Source organism: Atractosteus spatula, chromosome 3 (assembly GCF_055471065.1).
Source record: "Atractosteus spatula isolate fAtrSpa1 chromosome 3, fAtrSpa1.hap1, whole genome shotgun sequence".
Classification (NCBI taxonomy): domain Eukaryota; kingdom Metazoa; phylum Chordata; class Actinopteri; order Semionotiformes; family Lepisosteidae; genus Atractosteus; species Atractosteus spatula.
The window spans coordinates 68,542,695-68,558,107 of NC_142708.1; the positions used below are offsets into that span (position 1 = coordinate 68,542,695).

Sequence of the window (15,413 nt, forward strand, 5' to 3'; positions counted from 1 at the left end):
ACGGACAGACAAACTCCACACAGACAGCACCCGAGGGATTGAACCCAGGGCCCCTGTGCCGCCAAAACCGCTTGTCATTTCCTTTCAAACCATGGCAACGCCAGAGGGAATACGTAACATCACAAACAGTAGAAAGACTGCGGCACGCCTCACTGGGCACGGGAAAAGTGTCTTTTCCACGTCCGCGAACCTGTGCGTGCAGGCTCATGCGAGTAAAGCCATTCACGCGGCCTGGAGGGACAAAACTGCCCGCACACGCTAAACTCGAGTGGCTGGTCTCTGCCCTCGGCCGGACGCCTCCTCGTCGTCATTATAGGATAAATGGTTATTAGTGCTTTCAGGCAACCGCGCGCTGTGCAACTCGCCCTGCGGTCGCCCGGGCTCTTGCAATCAAAATTCCGGGGCGGAGTTTTTCTCTTTTTTTAAAAAAACAAAAGGCAGCTCGCCTGAGCGAAGAGAGATGCCACCTCTCCCAATCCGTCACCCGCCTCTCTCTCTCTTTTTTTTTATCTGCAACTGCGAAACCCGTCACTTCACCGCACACCCAGCAACATCACAACAGACGCACACACCCGGAAACCGGCGGCCAGTTTGAGAGGAGAGCGGGGCGCCGGACGAGAGGAGAGGAAGGAACAGCGGCAGTTCATTTTTCCTTTTTTTTTTTGACAGCCCTGCTTCGCCAAGGCTTTTTTTCTGCTCCTGTACACAAACAGCTTTCCTTATAACCGCCTCGTATCCTCAAACTTCCCATCTCCGTACATCCGTGTTTTGAGAGAAGCACGCCCTCCTTATGCCCTGCTGCGGGGACGCGGGATCCTTCAGCCGTGTTCCGAGTGGGGAGCCGTGACAGCGACACGAGCGACAGCCGCAGGACAGGACCCCGGCAGATCCAACGCCCGCGGACATGAACGAACACGTCCGAATTGATTCTTTTATTTAACTCGCCTTGCTCTCAGTTGGTTTCGGAATAAAATCCACCCGCGAAGTTTGGAATATAAATATTTCTCCGTGTGCAGTACGTTTAAAACCTTGCCCGGCAGGGTACTCGTGTTGCTCTGCAATCTGTACTGAAACGCATACGATAACCGATTTATTTCCGACGGAGTCGTAGAGGGGACGAAGATCGAGTGGAAAACTACCCGTCTCCTCACCGGAACAGCGGTCCACGCACGGAATATTTCTCTTCTTTTAAATCTTAGTGTTGTTTTTTTTTTCTTCTTCTTCTTTGCAATCAAAGTTTTGGGAAGATACCGGCCACTAAGCATGACGGTGAAACTGGATTTTGAAGAATGCTTGAAAGATTCGCCACGCTTCAGGTAAGAACAGCGGGAGAGAAAAAAAAAACATTTCCGAAAGTTTGTTAATTTTGAGGTTTGTTAATTGCTGTTTTAACGCTGCGGTTTAAAGGGGGCTCAGCTCGATGCTGGGTATTAGGTTTTGAGTTCGAGGTCAGGAGACGCGGTACTGGACAAGATCAGGGTACCTGGGCTGCCGAGACTGCGGGCGAGAACACCCGAGGTTTTAAAAAGTTTGAAACACCGAAAAGTAGAGGCGTCTCAGCTGCCCAGTAGAGCAGGAAACGATCGCGTCGTGCGCGTCGTGGGCTCAGCTGCTCCGCACCGCGCTGTGCGAACTGGTACTCTCGCCCGCACAAGGTAAGATGAGGTCAAACCAGACGGAGAACGCGTTACAGCGCTGGGCCAGTCTGTGCGCAATTTAGCGACTCTGTGACTTTGCCCGATTATCTTCAAACGCGATATTTTTAACAGCGTCGCCAGCGTTTCCCCTCCAGTGCCCCAGTCTGGTGACGCAGCGCTGCCTTTCGGGCGAGACGCCGAGCCGAGGTCCTGCCTGCCTGGTCCTTCCAGTTCCCATGACGCCGCTTGCAACAGCAAGGGTGTTAACTGCAGTGTCCTGGCTGACCCCCCCGCCCCCCCCCGCCACTCGGGGCTTGAACAGTCCAGGCCGTTACAAGGTCCCTCTTGACTGAAGCGGTGCAGCAGCAGTTTCTCTCGCCTCTATCGGGATGGGCTGTGCGGTGGGGCCGCGGTGCCTTCAGGGAGCCTCTTATGGGATGAAGTGTGAGGAATTAGTATGACTGTCACTGCTGAAGTCCGCTGAGTGCGCAGCCAACATCACAAAAATCTATAAAGGACACCAGGCCCGTTCCCCCCCCCCCCCCCCAGAAAAGTCAGTTCTCCACTTTGTTGAAGCGATTCCTTTCGCTGTGCCCAAAGCAGATCTTTGGAGGGCCTGCACCCAGCTTCTCCTCGTTGTTGGTACTGCTTTGCCAGATGAGGCCGTGCAGGTATTATAGACTAGATGTGCTGAAAAAGTGATGGCTCCAAAATCGCGTCATTTCTGGACGCACCTGTAAACAACACTGGGCGCACTGCTGCTGTTCTGTGAAATTCACACCTGAGTTGTTAGCCTTCGTTTGGGTGAAACGCCGCTGCACGGTGAGTTCTTTTCTCAATCAGTCCGCTGTCGCGGTCCGATGCTTAATTAAATTGTCTTGGCTAAGAGGGATGAGCTGGCCAGCGGTACCCAAAACCTAACTGCTCACCTGGGGGTGGGGGTGGGGGGGGGCCGAGGGGGCACTTCAGGGCAGATGGATCCTCAGGAGGAGGTATAAACCCGCGCCACACTGAAATCGGTCCCCCTCCCCCTGCAGCCCTGACTCGAGCAGTGAGAGAGCCTCCCCACAAAAGCACAGGTTATAGGATGTGAGAGAGTTCACATGACCGAGTTACAGGAAGACGCAGTGTGGTGGGGACTTGCTACTTTACTCTGCTCTGAAAACGAGAAAGTTTCCACGGGTTGACCCCCCACGACAGGCTCCTGCAATCAAAAGGTGAATACATATTCTGCTTCTAAAGCAGGTAACAGTCAAATACCAGATCTTCCAGTGTATTCCAGTACAGGATTTACGTCCAGCCAGCTCTTTGATTACTCCAACACACTCACCTGTTAGAGCCATTTGCCTTTGACACACTGTAGCACCACAGGGTGCCTGACAGGAGAGCTGAGAGAAGTGGCGTCTACACAGGCTTTCCCTGATTGAACTGAATGAATTAGTATACCAACTGAACAATCAAAGAGCTGGCTGGACGTAAATCCTGTACTGGAATGCACTGGAAGATCTGGTATTTGACTGTTACCTGCTTCAGAAGCAGAATATATATTCACCTTTTGATTGCAGGAACCTGTCATGGGGGGGGGTCAACTCATGGAAATCAAGAGTAAGGGTATTTGTGACTGGAAACCGAAGGCACTTCTGTTGCTGCTGGATGGGTTCCAGACTACTGGGTACTTGGAACAAACTGTCCAGCCGTTCGGAGGAATTTCTCTGGCTTTGGGGGAAATTTAGGATCTCATTTGGGCATCACTTGGCTGCAAGCGAGATTAGCCCAAAAGCCTCATCTCATTTCTAGCCGTTCTGGTGTCTTTTCCATAATGGAATGCGTCCCTTGTGTGTTTTTTCGCTTCCGGAAAAAAAAACACAGGAGAGGAGGCAATGCTGGACTTTTCTCTACACACTCAAAATTGCTAAGAGGTGGCCTGAGGTCTTGGCGGCCATGACTGGCGCAAAATTGGCACAGGTGTGGTCACTGGGGGCACAGCAAGGTCTTGGTGAAGATGGGTTTGGTGCACCGGCCAGTCAAGTCCACGTGTAGTCGTAATGTGACCCGGCCGGGCTGCTGATGATCTGGCTCATCCACATCACTGTCACGCAGAGTGAAAGGCCGCCATCTCCGTGCAAAATGGGCCGATCCATTTCGGGCTCTTCCAGTGGCAGGAGGCTCCTGGGCCCGCCGACAGGCCGACACCACACGCTGGATGTACTGATACGTGTTTCTAAGGCGGAAAGGCAGGTGTTGTTCAGGAAGGGCAACAGGTGATGAATCGGGGTTTTTGGGGTGTCTGTGTTCGGTTCAGGGGAAGACTGTGCCGACATGCAGCGTTTGTGACAGCTTTCCGGACGTTCATTTCTTACTGCCAAATATTTGTTCAGTTACTACTGGCTGGACCCGCAAGCCACTCTTGTAAAAAATAAAATAAGTTTACTGGGGCATGTTTGTTTTTGGTGGACTGGGGAGCGGTTAGGCGGGCAGGAGGGGTAAGGGTCCTCTGATTCAGTCATAAAAACATTCTGGAGGTTTTTCATATCGGAAAGTTTGGCTTTCGCAGCGGCGAAGCCCGGTTTTTCGTTTACTGTTCTGGGGGTTTCGAGACCAGGTCGCTCTGCAGCGGTTTGTCTCCGTCTCGACTAGTTCCCTGACCACGTTTTCTCTGTCTGTCTTTCAGCAGACATGAGAGACAAAGTGCTTTCTTAATGGAAGTACAGGGGAGCGATGTTAGCTGTGATCAAGTTCAATAGGATGTGCTCTGATTCAGACATTCACCAATTGACTGTGTCTGTCTTATTCAAAGCTGTCCTGTTAGCTTCAGTCTGGCCTTGTCTTGTTGAAAAAATGTGCTTTATTTGTGATTTTATTGTCACCTCACGCTTTCAGACCCTGGGTTTGATTTAATCCTTGGACATGAGAGGGGGAAAAAAAGAAGGCACCCAACACGAGACAGGCAGGCCTAGAGGAAAGATTCAGGACAGTTCGAACTGCTGCAACACATACAGCCTCCGGTTGCCATGCAACCCTGGGAGGGGGGAGTGATGAGTGAACAGGAAGTCAACAGTTTTAGATGCAGCAAATGATAAAAAGGAGACAGGAAGTTGTGTGTGTGTTGGAGGTGGGGGTGTGATTGCTGCAGTGAGTAAGAGACTCTCTGTCAACGAACAGGTCGAGAGTGAGGTGTCATGCTTGAGCAGAAGCACACCGAGGCCATGACAAAAATAGGGAACAGATTAAATAACCCTTATACCACACACCTCGCACCAGGCTCCTTCTGAAAAACCCCACAGAGAAGTAGAAATGTTCATAACAATGGGAGGTAGTCAGGTAATTACCCCTCCCTTGTCATTGTCTGCCCCCCCCCCCACGCCAGCTGTCTCAGACCAAAAAGTTTCTTCAAATTAGTTTTTTCCCCCTTCCCGTCCTCTGTTATTTCGGGAACCTTCATGTCTTCCGCCGTGCACGGACGTGCGTGGGCCTCACTCTCCGGAACGCGCAGCGTCACCGAGGCCCGGCAGGAAGCAGCTCCGACCGCGCTGCAGAAGGCCCAGCCGTGCGAGCGTGTGTGCACGCAAGCATGCATGCGTGTGTGCGAGCGTGGGTACACGCCCTAGCCTGCGTGCGTGTGTGCGAGCTTGTGTGCACACGAGTGTGCGAGCGTGGGTGTGCGTGAGCGTGCGTGCGTGTGTGCGAGCGTGGGTGTGTGTGATGTGATCTGCGAGGTGCAGAGAGGTTCTGAGCGAATTGTCGGGCGCGGCTGAGGCCGAGGCACCCAGTTCCGCCATTGGAGCTGCAGCCAGCGCCCGGAACCTCGAGCTGGGCTTGATTTCATCCGGATCGGAGCGTGTGGGACCCGATCTGTTTAGAATCAGACCATGGAAAAGGGGGAGGGTTGTACCTCCAGCACATGCAATGAACAGGAATGGGATGGGTGCTACCTGCTGGCTGGAACCTCCTGAGCTACTCTGCTGTGTGGGAGGTGCAGCAGGTACAGAACCTCCATCACCAGTCCAACTGACCAGCCTCTCCGTGACACAGGCCCTTTTCCCTGATCTGACTGCAAGCACATGGGCGGCCCTCCTCCAATGGCCAGCCGTCAAAGCCCAGCCCTGGTACAGCCCAGTAAAGGCAGGGCTGAGCGCAGCAGAGCAGAGAAAGATCAATTACAAACCAGACTCGAGCACAGAGTGGTGTGGGGAAGGATGATGCTATATTGGAGGAATCTCAGGGGGGAAAAAAAAGGCTTATTATTCCTCAGATGTAAATTCTAATCAAAGCCCGTGCACAGTCATAATGATGTAAAGATGAAGTATCAAAATATGTGCTGTACAGCTTTTTAAAATCTTTTCGTTCTTGACATATCTGGCTAAAAATAGACGCAGAACTGATGCTGCAAAGTCACAGAGGCTTTGTTCACGTTCATCCGTTCATCACGGTTTCCTCCTGATAAGCCCTTACACATGGCCGCTGGTTACTCCACCTGATATAGCTAACTACAGTGTCCTTCAGTTGGTAAAAACACACTTCAGTGTTTATATGGATGCTAAGTAGCTTTGAAATATAGTATTTACAAATAAAGTGTCAAAATACTGAATGAAGAGGAAAGATTGAACTGTTCTGCTCAGAAGTGATGAGATTATGGCTTCAGAGTTCTAGAAACAAGTACATCAAACCATAAGGTTTAAAGGACCTTAACCAAACTGTAACCCACTAATTTAGTTAAGTGAGAGCTTGAGTTGAAAAGGAAACAGGAAGACATTCTGCTTCTCCAGGAAATGAGTTTGACCATCCTATTCTGCAGGCACATTGATCAGATTTCCATTGTACAGCAATGGAAAGCTGATCAATCAGCAGTCTGATCCACTCCAGGGTTCACGGTGCAGTTAAACTCCCATTGCACAGCAGTCTGATCCACTCCAGGGTTTACATGCTGTCATTGAAACTCTCATTGCACAGCAGTCTCATGTTCTCCCTTGTTTACAGTTTTATCAGTTAATCCCTTATTGCATGGTAGTCTGATCCATTCCAGGTTTTGTAGTGCTGAAAATCACATTCCTATTACACAGCAGTATGTGGTGATAAAGTCCCATTGTACAACAGTTGCATCCATTCCAGACGTGAAACACCCCTTATACAGCAGTCGGATCCTCTCCAGATTTTACAATGCTTTCAGTAAAAGTCCGATTCCACAACATTCTGATTTGCTCCAGGGTTTACAGTGCTGATTATTCAATTCCAATCGCACAGCATTCAATCTCCTCCAGGGTTAACAATGCAGTCAGTCAAACGTTGTACAGCAGTCTGATCCATTCCAGGTTTTGCAATGCTGATAATCAGATTTCCATTGCACAGTAGTACAATTCTGTACATAAAAAAAGTGAATGTACTGAAGGTTTTATGAACCCTAGAGATCTTGCATAGATGGCTGCTATCTTGTATACTGCTGTATGGCTGTGGGTTATCTCGGGGTGTTTGGAGGATATCGTGAAGTATGCTCTGTAACACAAATAGCTGGCAAGGTGCAGAATTGTACATCGACTCTTCTGAGATATTTTATTACATTGAATAGCTTCCATATAGCATCCCACATCCTTCATTCCTGTTTTCATTCCCCCTTCCTCATTTACGGTTACTGCTATAGCTGCGGTTGATACAGTCGGACCTGCTGTTAGATTTTGAATTGGAACTAGTTTTGGTTAATGAACAAAACCGTGAACCTTTAAACGACAAAACTTTTTTTCCCCCGATTTGCGTGTCTTGGCAACTCAACTTGGTTTAAGCAACCGACACGCAACACGAATCCTCGCTCATTAACACTTTTTTTTCTTGCTGTAGGGCTGCGATCGAAGGTGTGGAGAGCGATGTCAGCGAACTGGAGACCAAGCTCGACAAGGTGAGAGCGATCGGTCGGAGCACTGTGTCCTGCCCTGCTCAGTGCTCCTTGCCTTTTATGCGGTGTTTTTTTTCCACACGTCCCTTAGATTTCAGGGCCTAGTAGCAGGGCAGATCTGCACAGTTCATTCCACAGATGTTATTCTGCATCACTGTGAAAGACTGAAGCCTGTGACGGTAATCTCGGCACCCTGCACTTTTTACAAGCTTTGCTGCCGATTTAATAAATGTAATAAAGGGTCTGATAACTTGTGCACCTTTTTCGTCAGCCTCCTCTGGTTTTATTAAACGTGTATTCATGAGTAAATCCGACACATTATGGTGACACTCTCCTAAAAAGAGATTTGTCTGCGTCAGAATGGGGGAACTTGAATTAAGGAACTAGAGAGGCTTCAAAAGGCTCACCTCACATGTTGGCACACGCCGAAGCTTTTAAGCACATAAAAAGCAGAACCTAGCCTTAACTGACATCCTACAGTAAATCTGTACAGTGTCCTATTTTTTTTTTGTCACAAAGCAGCCATGCCTGGGGGAACCCTTTAGGTTTTACATTGAGAAGCTGCACCTGTTCTTCTCCTGGTCTCACCATCCTTGCGTTGTGCGTCGGCTGGGCTTTGCCAGTCTTTCCCCCTGTGATTTGCATCAGAGAGGTCAGAGGCCGAATGGCTAACCTGCCCATCTTGCTTGTTTGCTAGCCAGCAGCTCAGTGGTTCATGACGAAGCATCCCTCAGTGTCATTCGTGTGCTGGTTTTTTCCCCTTTTCTCTGTCCTTGAACGCTCCTAACCTCCGTTTTCACGTACGTCCCTGGGTCCTTGTAGAAGCCCGTACAGCGGACTGGGTCAGCGCCCAGTTTAACACGTGCCTCATAACGCACAGCTGAAACGAAGTGATACCAGATCCCCCCCCCCCCCGCTTACTTCACAGGTGACCGTAAAGGCCTGTCGTTTCTCTCGCCTTCCCAGAGAGTGGGCCGTGCGGATGGTCCGCCTGTGCCTGAGCTCCTAAATGACTGCCGCTCTGCCCTCTCCTCTCCCTGTGCTCCCTCCTAGCTGGTGAAGCAGTGCCACAGCATGCTCGAGGCGGGCAAGACGTACTGCAACAACAGCCGGCAGTTCGTGACGGGCATCCGCGAGCTCGGGCAGTACTCCTGCGGCGACAGCGTGATGAGGGTGAGTGGAGACGTACCTGGCCCGCGCGTGGCGCTGGCGTCTCTCTGGACAGCAGGGGCGGTCGGATGCCAGAGCGTGCAACGTGTTCCTCAGGGGGAATGTTGCGCAGGCAGCTGCTACAGCAGAGTGATTTGATTGACTTAGCCGATGCCAGCTGGTAATTAACAGTCTTACAACGGCAGACACGGGATTGCTAATGCATCCCACCCCCTTGTCCCGACACGTGCGTTGGGAGTCTGCGATTCAGAACAAAGAGACACAACCTCTGTGAAGCGGCCCGATTATATTGTAAACAAGCAGGCTTGTGAACCCATCTCTTTTGAACCCAATAGAAATATTGCTCTCGATTTCAAGACAGTTTTTTCCGACAAATACTACTTACTTGTTAACTCTGCATGCAGATCACGTTGGAACATTTCCCCGGGGAAGTGTCTGTAGCACCACCCCTGTATTTATTTGCATGTACATTAGTCATCACAGTGACTAGTGAGCAGGAAGGGCCGCTTCACGTCGCAATTCTTGGGAACGCGAATGCGAGTTTGCAGCAGCATTGCGACTTACAGTACTTTCACAAAGTTCACAATTTTGTGTTTAATTCGAAAGCTGCAATTTTTTTTCTAGAACGTCAGTGAATTTCTTTTGTGACTTGAGATGTAATAACCGCTCTGAAAACTGGGCACTGCAGTTCCCCTTTTAAGCCTTATGGCCTGATTCAGGCCTGGGCCATGTTGTTACCTGCCTGTGATGGGGATACCCTCTCTGGAGGTAGGGTGCCACCGAGGAAGGGTGGGTGCCAGTGGGCAAGGGCCCCTTCTGCTTCCTCCTGCGACGGCTGGGTGCCTGCAGGGTGGCGGGCAAGGGCAAGGTGTGGTAAAATGTGCTGCCGCTCCAAAGTCCCACGAGGTGTCGTGGACCTCCCAGCGCGACCAGCCCTGAAAGCCCCGGTCGGACTGGGCACGTTTGGGGGTGCGTCTCCCCGGGACCCCACTTGCACTCCCCCCCCCCCTTCAGCTGGACAGCTGTCACAGCTGGCGATCCCGCACTGGGGTGGGCATAGAATGAGGAAAAACACTTCCCCGAAAGCTCATTTTTTTTTAAAAAGTGAAAATAAAATTGCCCGGCTTCTCGCGTGCGAGCGGTCCCACACTCCGGGGGCCAGGGCGCGCAGAGGCCAAGTGCTAACGAGCTCCCTCTCCGTCCGGCAGGACTGCCTGGAGAAGTTCTCCGCCAAGCTGTCCCTGATGATCGACGCCCACGGGGTGAGTTCACTCCCACTCCTCGACCGGGCACAGCGCCCCCTTTTCCAACGCAGCAGCTCGTGAGGAACGGGCCACCTCCCGTTACAGCCGCGCAGATCCAGGTCTAATTTCGGCAGGGGCAGGCCAGCGGTCTGAGGTGTGGCTTCTCCCACCCGGGTGGCGTCAGACTCTCAGGTTCCAGACAGATTGGAGCGTGCTAAATTTACTCCTCTTACTGTCCACCCCGTTCTTTCCTCAAGACTGAAAATTCCCACACTGCAATTAGAAACCTACAAACGTCTACAGACAGGAACTGAGGTGACAACAGCTCCAGCCACTGTGCTCATTTTTACACACATTTTCAGCCTTTTAACACCGAGCAAACGACAGCACTGCTAGTAAACGGTCTACGTTTCCCAACAAGTCACCACCTCCACAGCCTAGCTGAAACTTCCCCCATACATGATATGTGCTGTGGTGCTAAAAAAAACAAAACAGTTTTAAAGTAAATTCCTGCATGATAAATTTACAGAGCCTACAAAATTGCTTTGTCCAAGTCCTGCAGTCATTTTTTTCCCCCAGTCCGCCTACCCTGGTCCTGGAGACAGTCCGATGTCATCCGGACAGCTCAGCCCTAAGCCCACGCTTTCTAAAGATGTCATTTAACTGTCAGTGTTTCAGAGCTTCAGAGGCTACAGATGAGAGGCCGTTTGGCCTGTCATGCCCATATGGTCCTTTTCGCTGTAGACCCATTGGCAGAACACATGCGCCAATGTGCGGAACCTCTTGAAGCACCCAAAAAAAGGGAGTCTTTTAGAACCACAGTCAGTTAACCCGAGCCTGCATGATTTTTTGGAAAGGTTAGGAAAGCAGAAACATCCGGCAAAACCCCCCCCACAAATATTATGCCCATAGAAACAGGCTCCCCAAGCTGGATTTGAACCTGGGACCCCTGGAGCTGAGAGGCAGCAGCACTAAATTGCTGTGCCACCCTGCCGCCCCAGGTTGCTGCGGACTTCAATCGGTTAAGGTGGCCGGTGAAGTCGGGGCTGGTCAGACGCCGTCTCGGCTGCAGGCCGGGGGGCACAGCGCCTGCGCCCTTCCAGCTGGTCAAGGGGTCAGCGTTGTGGCTGGTCCAGGCCTGCGGTGGACAACAGAGAGGGAGCTTCCTGTCACCGGCGCCCACTTTACTTTGCAGCGTGTGACTGTGTGCGACAGCGTTTGTGTGACGGTGAGTGCTTGTGCATGTGTGGGAGTGTGAGTGCGTGATAGTGCGCAGGCATGACTACATTTGTCAGGCCTAGATTTGAGAAAACGTCGTCTTCAAGACAGGGACTCCTGAGAAACAGGTGCTTGCAGACAACCTTTTTTTAGATGCTAATTGGTGTCTTCTAATTGGTGCCAGATGTTTTTTGGAGACTGCCTTCACGTTATAGAACAATAAACAGAAATAGAGTGAGAGCTATAGGAAGGAAGTCCTTTCTGAAAGTGAGGTTTATCGTGTGTATGAGGACGTGATGTGACAGTGTGTATAAGTGTGCACGTTTGATCATGCGTCACTGTCTTTAGATTTCGAGATTATTTGGCCTTGCTGCCTCACTTACAGGAAGAGCAGCTAGTGCTGCAGATTTATAGGTCTTCAGCCACTCTGTGGGCACAGGGGTGCTGATATTGTGGCTAAACTGTCTGTATCTACATGTCTGGAGTTGCTTTAGAACAGTATTGTTCTTAGGCACAATTTTAAATGAGTTAGAAATATGAACCTGGATTAAACATTTCATTCATTACCTTATTAACAACAACTATAAGTTACAACTGCTGTTGTTATTAATACCACCACTGATTTTATAGCTTCTATGTGTTGCTACTTCTACTACTATGCTGATTGTACTAATACTACTGGTAATGCTACTGTTGTTGCTGCTGCTACTGGTCCTGCTACTGTTATTACTGCTGGTACTAATATTACTGGTCCTGCTACTGTTATTACTGCTGGTACTAATATTGTTGGTACTGCTACTGTTATTACTGCTGTTACTAATGCTACTGGTACTGCTGGTACTAATACTGTTGGTACTGCTACTGTTATTACTGCTGTTACTAATGCTACTGGTACTGCTACTGTTAGTACTGCTGGTACTAATATTACTGGTCCTGCTACTGTTATTACTGCTGTTACTAATACTGTTGGTACTGCTACTGTTACAACTGCTGGTATTAATACTACTGGTACTGCTAATGTTATTAGTGCTGTTACTAATGCTACTGGTACTGCTGCTGTTATTGCTGCTGGTACAAATACTACAGTTACTACTATTTCTGCTGCTTCTGCTAGTGCTACTGTAAGTATTACTGCTGGTACTAATGCTACTGGTAATATTACTGACATTGTTACTGCTGCTAATACTGCTTTGAGTCCCAGTGATATTAGTTCTGCTTCTGCTTCTAATAGTACTAGTACTCGTGCTGCTTTTGATAGTTTCTGACAGATTCCAGCACCACTGGCACTGGAGATGCCAGGGAAGGCCTCAGTGTCACATGTGTGAGCTCTGGCAGGCTGGCTGTCTTGGAAAAAGGCAGGCAGATCCGACCACAGCACCAGGAGGCACTGAGTGTCTCAGTGATGTACAAAACCCACTGTGGTGTCCTGCGGTAACAGCAGAGAGCAGTCTGTTAAAGCTTCAGAGAAAGTGGTAGAGCATGACACGAGGACAAGTGTGGCAAAGCCTGTGTATTGTGTACCAGGCAGCATGGCAACGCCAGTGTATTGTGTACCAGGTAACATGGCAAATTATTGTGTGACTGATTATTGTGTACCAGGTTGCATTGTAAAGCCAGTGTATTGTGTTCCAGGCAGCTTGGCAATCCAGTGTATTGTGCACCAGGCAACATGGCAAAGCCTGATTATTGTGCACCAGGTTGCATTTCAAAGCCAGTGTATTGTGTACCAGGCAGCTTTGCAATCCAGTGTATAGTGTACCAGGCAACATGGCAAAGCCAATGTATTGTGTACCAGGCAGCTTGGCAATCCAGTGTATTGTGTACCAGGTAACATGGCAAAGCCAGTGTATTGTGTAGCAGGCAACATGGCAAAGCCAGTGTATTGTGTACCAGGCAGCTTGGCAAAGCCAGTGTATTGTGTACCAGGCAGTTTGGTAATCAGTGTATTGTGTACCAGGCAACATGGCAAAACCAGTGTATTGTGTATTAGGCAACATGGTGTGAGTTGCCTAATAGGGCAGAGTTTTCAGAGCTGTGGTAAAGATTCCTACATGTGAGGTGTAATCATAGACCACAGTGTGCCTTTTTGTTTAGGGTCCCAACCTCCCTGCCAGCCCTTACCTGCCTACCAAAGCATTTTCTGCTTTACATCAGCATGTGGCACAAAGCTATGCATACAGTACATACTGTACCAGAACTGATCAGAATTAATATGCTAGCTATGTGCTGTATTTCTTAGTTACTAGGATAATAAAATAAAACATAAAGCACAACAAAAATTCTGAAACAATGACATGAAATACAGCTACACTATCTGCAGTAGCACAGAAAAAGTACTGCAACTGAAAAAGGAAGTACTGACACTCGCCAACGTTTGGCACGATCTTCCTTGTGATCTCATGGTGCTGTTGTTTCCATCAGTGTCAGTTTTTCCAAAGAATGTCCTTCTGCAATCATTTCTCTGATTCAAAAGCCATGCAGATTCAGTAATGTCTGTCTGGGTTAGGCACTAACAGCAGGCACACTACAAGTCAATCTGTCGCGTCCGTGTGATTGTAGAGCGCAGGTAATTCTGCACACAACAGGGTGCTCTCTGCCGTTGGTGTGTCCACAGGTGTTCTGCACTGGAAACTCATGCGCCTCTGCAAATACACTTCTTCACTTGGGGCACCTCGTTCATCACGCACGTGACTGGTGTTATAGTGACCTCCTCTGCGGGCTTGTTCCCAGCATCTCTTCTCATGCCCAGTAACATTTTCAACTGTGTGAGCAAGAGACCATTATCAGGATCACTAGCATAAAATCCTGGTGGTGCAGCTCCAAAAGTAACGCTGTGATCAAGTGTACCAGGCAGCGTGGCAAAACCAATGTACTATGTACCTTTTGATCAAAAGGTCAAAAGCACCAATGGAGGTCACTAGTTAGCAAGCTTTGTGATTTAAACTGGAGGGACAGTTGTATATTTTCTTGGTATTAAATGGAAGTTACTGACCGAAGTTCAGGAGGGATAAGGACAAAAAGTCAATGACGCTCAGCTGTACCTAGTCACCATCATTATGAAACTAGCTATTATATAAAAGAAAGACAAACGCCCCCCTTTGCATCCATCTCCAGCATCCCTCGTCTCCCCCATCTCCGCCTGGCAGCTGCCCCTCGGTTCACTCAGTCTGAATGGGGTTCGAGCCTCTTCGTCCTGTGGCCAGGGGGCTACCCATTAGCCAAGCAGGTGAAGCCAAACCTATCTCACCAAGTATTCCAGATATTCCCAAAGCATTCAGTTCTTGGAAGTTGTTGACCCTAGTGAAATAATAAATGTGCTAAAAGCCGGTGAGGCCGTGGCCCAGGCGGCCAGCTCCATATCATGGCCCCTGGTTCTCTGCAACTCCCAGCTGGCAGCCCCACTGGAACTCAGCAGGTGTGAGCCTGGCCAGTACCTGGATGGGAGACCTCCTGGGAAAGGTTGCTGCTGGAAGAGGTGTTAGTGGGACCAGTAGGGGGTACTCACCCTGCGGTCCATGTGGGTCCTAATGCCCCAGTATAGTGACCGGGACACTATACTGTAAACAGGCGCCGTCCTTCGGATGAGACGTAAAACCGGGGTCCTGACTCTCTGTGGTCATTAAAAATCCCGGGGCATTTCTCGAGAAGAGTAGAGGTGTTACCCCGGTGTCCTGGCCAAATTTCCCATTGGCCCTTACCAATCATGGCCTCCTAATAATCCCCATCTATGAACTGGCTTCATCACCCTGTTCTCCTCCCCACTGAGAGCTGATGTGTGGTGAATGTTCTGGCACACTATGGCTAGTCCCCATTAGCTGTAAAGTGCTTTGAGTGGAGTGTCCAGAAAAGCGCTACATAAGTTTTATTATTATTTTCCTGAATACCTGCACACACCCACCCCCATGCTCCATAGCAGAACACGTCGTTTCTTAAGGGTGACGTGTTACACAGAATCTGCAGATTTAGTCGGCATATTCATTTCTCTGTAGAATCTGTAAGACCTTATAAGGCGACTTGGGAGTCTAAATGTAAACGTGGCTCAGAACACGGCTCCGTTTAGCCCGGTGCTCGGCTCTGATGCTATCTCTTCTCCCACAGGAACTCATCGAGAACGTCCAGAAACTGGTGAAGTTAAAGCTACAGAGTTTCGTGAAGGAGTGAGTATCTGTAGCGGCCTCTGTGTGTCTGTATCTGTGCGGGCCCACATCAGCGTGTGCCTTGGCATCTACAGTATGCCTTGGCTTGTGGAAGATTGTGTGT

General features: G+C 49.7%; 1 protein-coding gene across 2 annotated transcripts in view; it reads left to right on the plus strand.

The window, feature by feature from the left end:
- Nucleotides 1–584: 584 nt before the first annotated feature.
- The window catches only part of acap1 (ArfGAP with coiled-coil, ankyrin repeat and PH domains 1), a 37,448-nt gene continuing 22,619 nt past the window's right edge, over nt 585–15,413 (plus strand). For both annotated transcript variants that reach the window (XM_088910035.1, XM_088910037.1), the window contains exons 1-5: nt 585–1,316; nt 7,467–7,524; nt 8,575–8,694; nt 9,900–9,953; nt 15,252–15,310. In XM_088910035.1, coding sequence (XP_088766161.1) covers nt 1,264–1,316; nt 7,467–7,524; nt 8,575–8,694; nt 9,900–9,953; nt 15,252–15,310 — 344 coding nt within the window. In that variant the 5' untranslated portion in view covers nt 585–1,263. The remainder of the gene's footprint in view (nt 1,317–7,466; nt 7,525–8,574; nt 8,695–9,899; nt 9,954–15,251; nt 15,311–15,413) is intronic.